The sequence below is a fragment of the Coptis chinensis genome, chromosome 1, assembly GCF_015680905.1.
Source record: "Coptis chinensis isolate HL-2020 chromosome 1, ASM1568090v1, whole genome shotgun sequence".
NCBI classification, from domain to species: domain Eukaryota; kingdom Viridiplantae; phylum Streptophyta; class Magnoliopsida; order Ranunculales; family Ranunculaceae; genus Coptis; species Coptis chinensis.
The window spans coordinates 27,823,760-27,825,657 of NC_141456.1; the positions used below are offsets into that span (position 1 = coordinate 27,823,760).

Here is a 1,898-nt window from a genome sequence, read left to right on the forward strand (position 1 = left end):
CTACAGGGCTCCAAATCAATTCCCATAAGACTACCATAATGACTGGGGCTATGAGGCATCAAGATTCTTTAGACTTAGCTCAAGTTCTGGGTATTGATCTTGTCAAACCTCCAGTGAAATACCTTGGTCTCCCACTCTTTTCTGCTCGATTAGGTATCAAAGATTGCCAACCTCTAGTTGAAAAAGTAACTGGGAAAATCAAGGATTGGAAAGCACGTTTGCTCTCTCATGCAGTCAGGCTCCAGTTGATTGTATCGATTCTTAGCTCTCTTCATATCTTTTGGGCCAGAACTTTCATTTTACCAATATCTGTTCTAGAACAAGTGGAAAGGATTTGTGCTACTTTCCTATGGAGTGGGACTGATATTAAAAGGTGTGTGCACCAAGCAAGTATTGGTACTATCAGCAAAGCAAAGGAAGAGGGAGGGCTGGGCATTATGAATATGGAAACATGGAACAAAGGTGCGCAATATGGATTACTATTCAAGATAGCGAGTAAAGAAAACACTCTGTGGGTTGATTGGATATGGAAGAACCAGCTCAAGAACAACTACTTGTGGACCATGGCGATCTCGAAAGACTGCTCACGGTCATTGAGAAACATTCTCAAGTGTCGAAAACATGCTAAAGATTATATCCTTTACACGATATCAAATGGAGAAGACACGTTTTTATGGCATGATCTATGGTGTAACAGCAGCCCTCTTCTGGCAAACCATCAAGCTGTCATGAGTATTCAGCTCCCTCTCAATGCAAAGGTTAGTGAGCTAATATAAGGTGGAGAATGGAATGGAATAGTTGAGAATATTCAGTGTAATCGTCTAAGGGAGGACATCAGGTCTACGGCAATTGAGAGGCATTTAGAGAAAGACAAAGTTATTTGGAAGCCACATCAGAGTGGGTATTTCACGTCAAGCAGTGCATATGAGGCCTTGAGAAGACATGGAGGGAAAGTCAGATGGCAGAGGTTAGTTTGGGGACGATTAGTCATTCCACGACATTCCTTTACGTGCTGGCAATTGTTCTCCAATAGCTTGTCAACTCAAGATCGGTTAGTGTACAAAAAAATCCTTACCCATTCTTCCTGCTGTCTTTGTAATCAAAGTAGAGAGTTCTCCAACCATCTCTATTTTGAGTGTGAATATTCTCGGGTAATCATTGAGGGAATCATGTCGGTGCTGGGCATTACTTCAAATCACCGTAATTCAAATCGAGAATGGTCGTTCATATTCAAGCGATGCGGGGAGTAAAGCCAAGCAACCGAAATTGTCAAAGTCTATATTTGTCTTTGCTTTGTAGGCGGGATTTGGAAAGAAAGAAATGCCCGACGGTTCAAGAATAACGCGACAACCAACCAGCAGGTGGTTTTAAAAAGAATTCTTAGAAGAATGAAGGCGTATGTACAGCTCAAGATCGCTTCAATGGAAGATTCAATAGCAGCGAGAAGAATATGCCAAGCTATAGGGCTTCAGGTAAAGTTCGAAAGAGCTAAACAACAAAGTGTATATTGGAAGTGCCCAGAACAGGATAGTGTGAAGTTAAATGCCGATGGGTCCTTGTCAAAGAAGGGAATGGGTCACGGTGGTGTAATCAGGGACAGAAAGGGAGTCTTGTTGGCAGCGTTTACAGGAAGTGGAGGCGAGGAATCCATTATCTACCAAGAGATGAAAGCCATAGAGGTAGGACTTTGCATTTGCCAAGAAATTGGATTTCTAAAAGTGGAAGTGGAATCTGATTCTCTCTCAGCAATTCAGATAGCAACAAAGATAGCTAAACCGCCATGGAATTGCCAGAATGTGTTGGCACACATCTTAGACACTGCTTTGAATTTCATGAGTTGTAAATTTTCACATGTTTTTAGAAGGCAAATAGGCCTGCAGATCATCTTGCAGGACTAG

General features: G+C 41.9%; 1 protein-coding gene across 1 annotated transcript; it reads left to right on the plus strand.

The window, feature by feature from the left end:
- The first annotated feature begins 1,388 nt into the window (after positions 1-1,388).
- LOC147523265 (uncharacterized) lies at positions 1,389-1,898 on the plus strand. The gene has a single exon (XM_086570193.1). It carries the CDS (start codon positions 1,389-1,391, stop codon positions 1,896-1,898), a length of 510 nt encoding a protein of 169 aa, XP_086426319.1.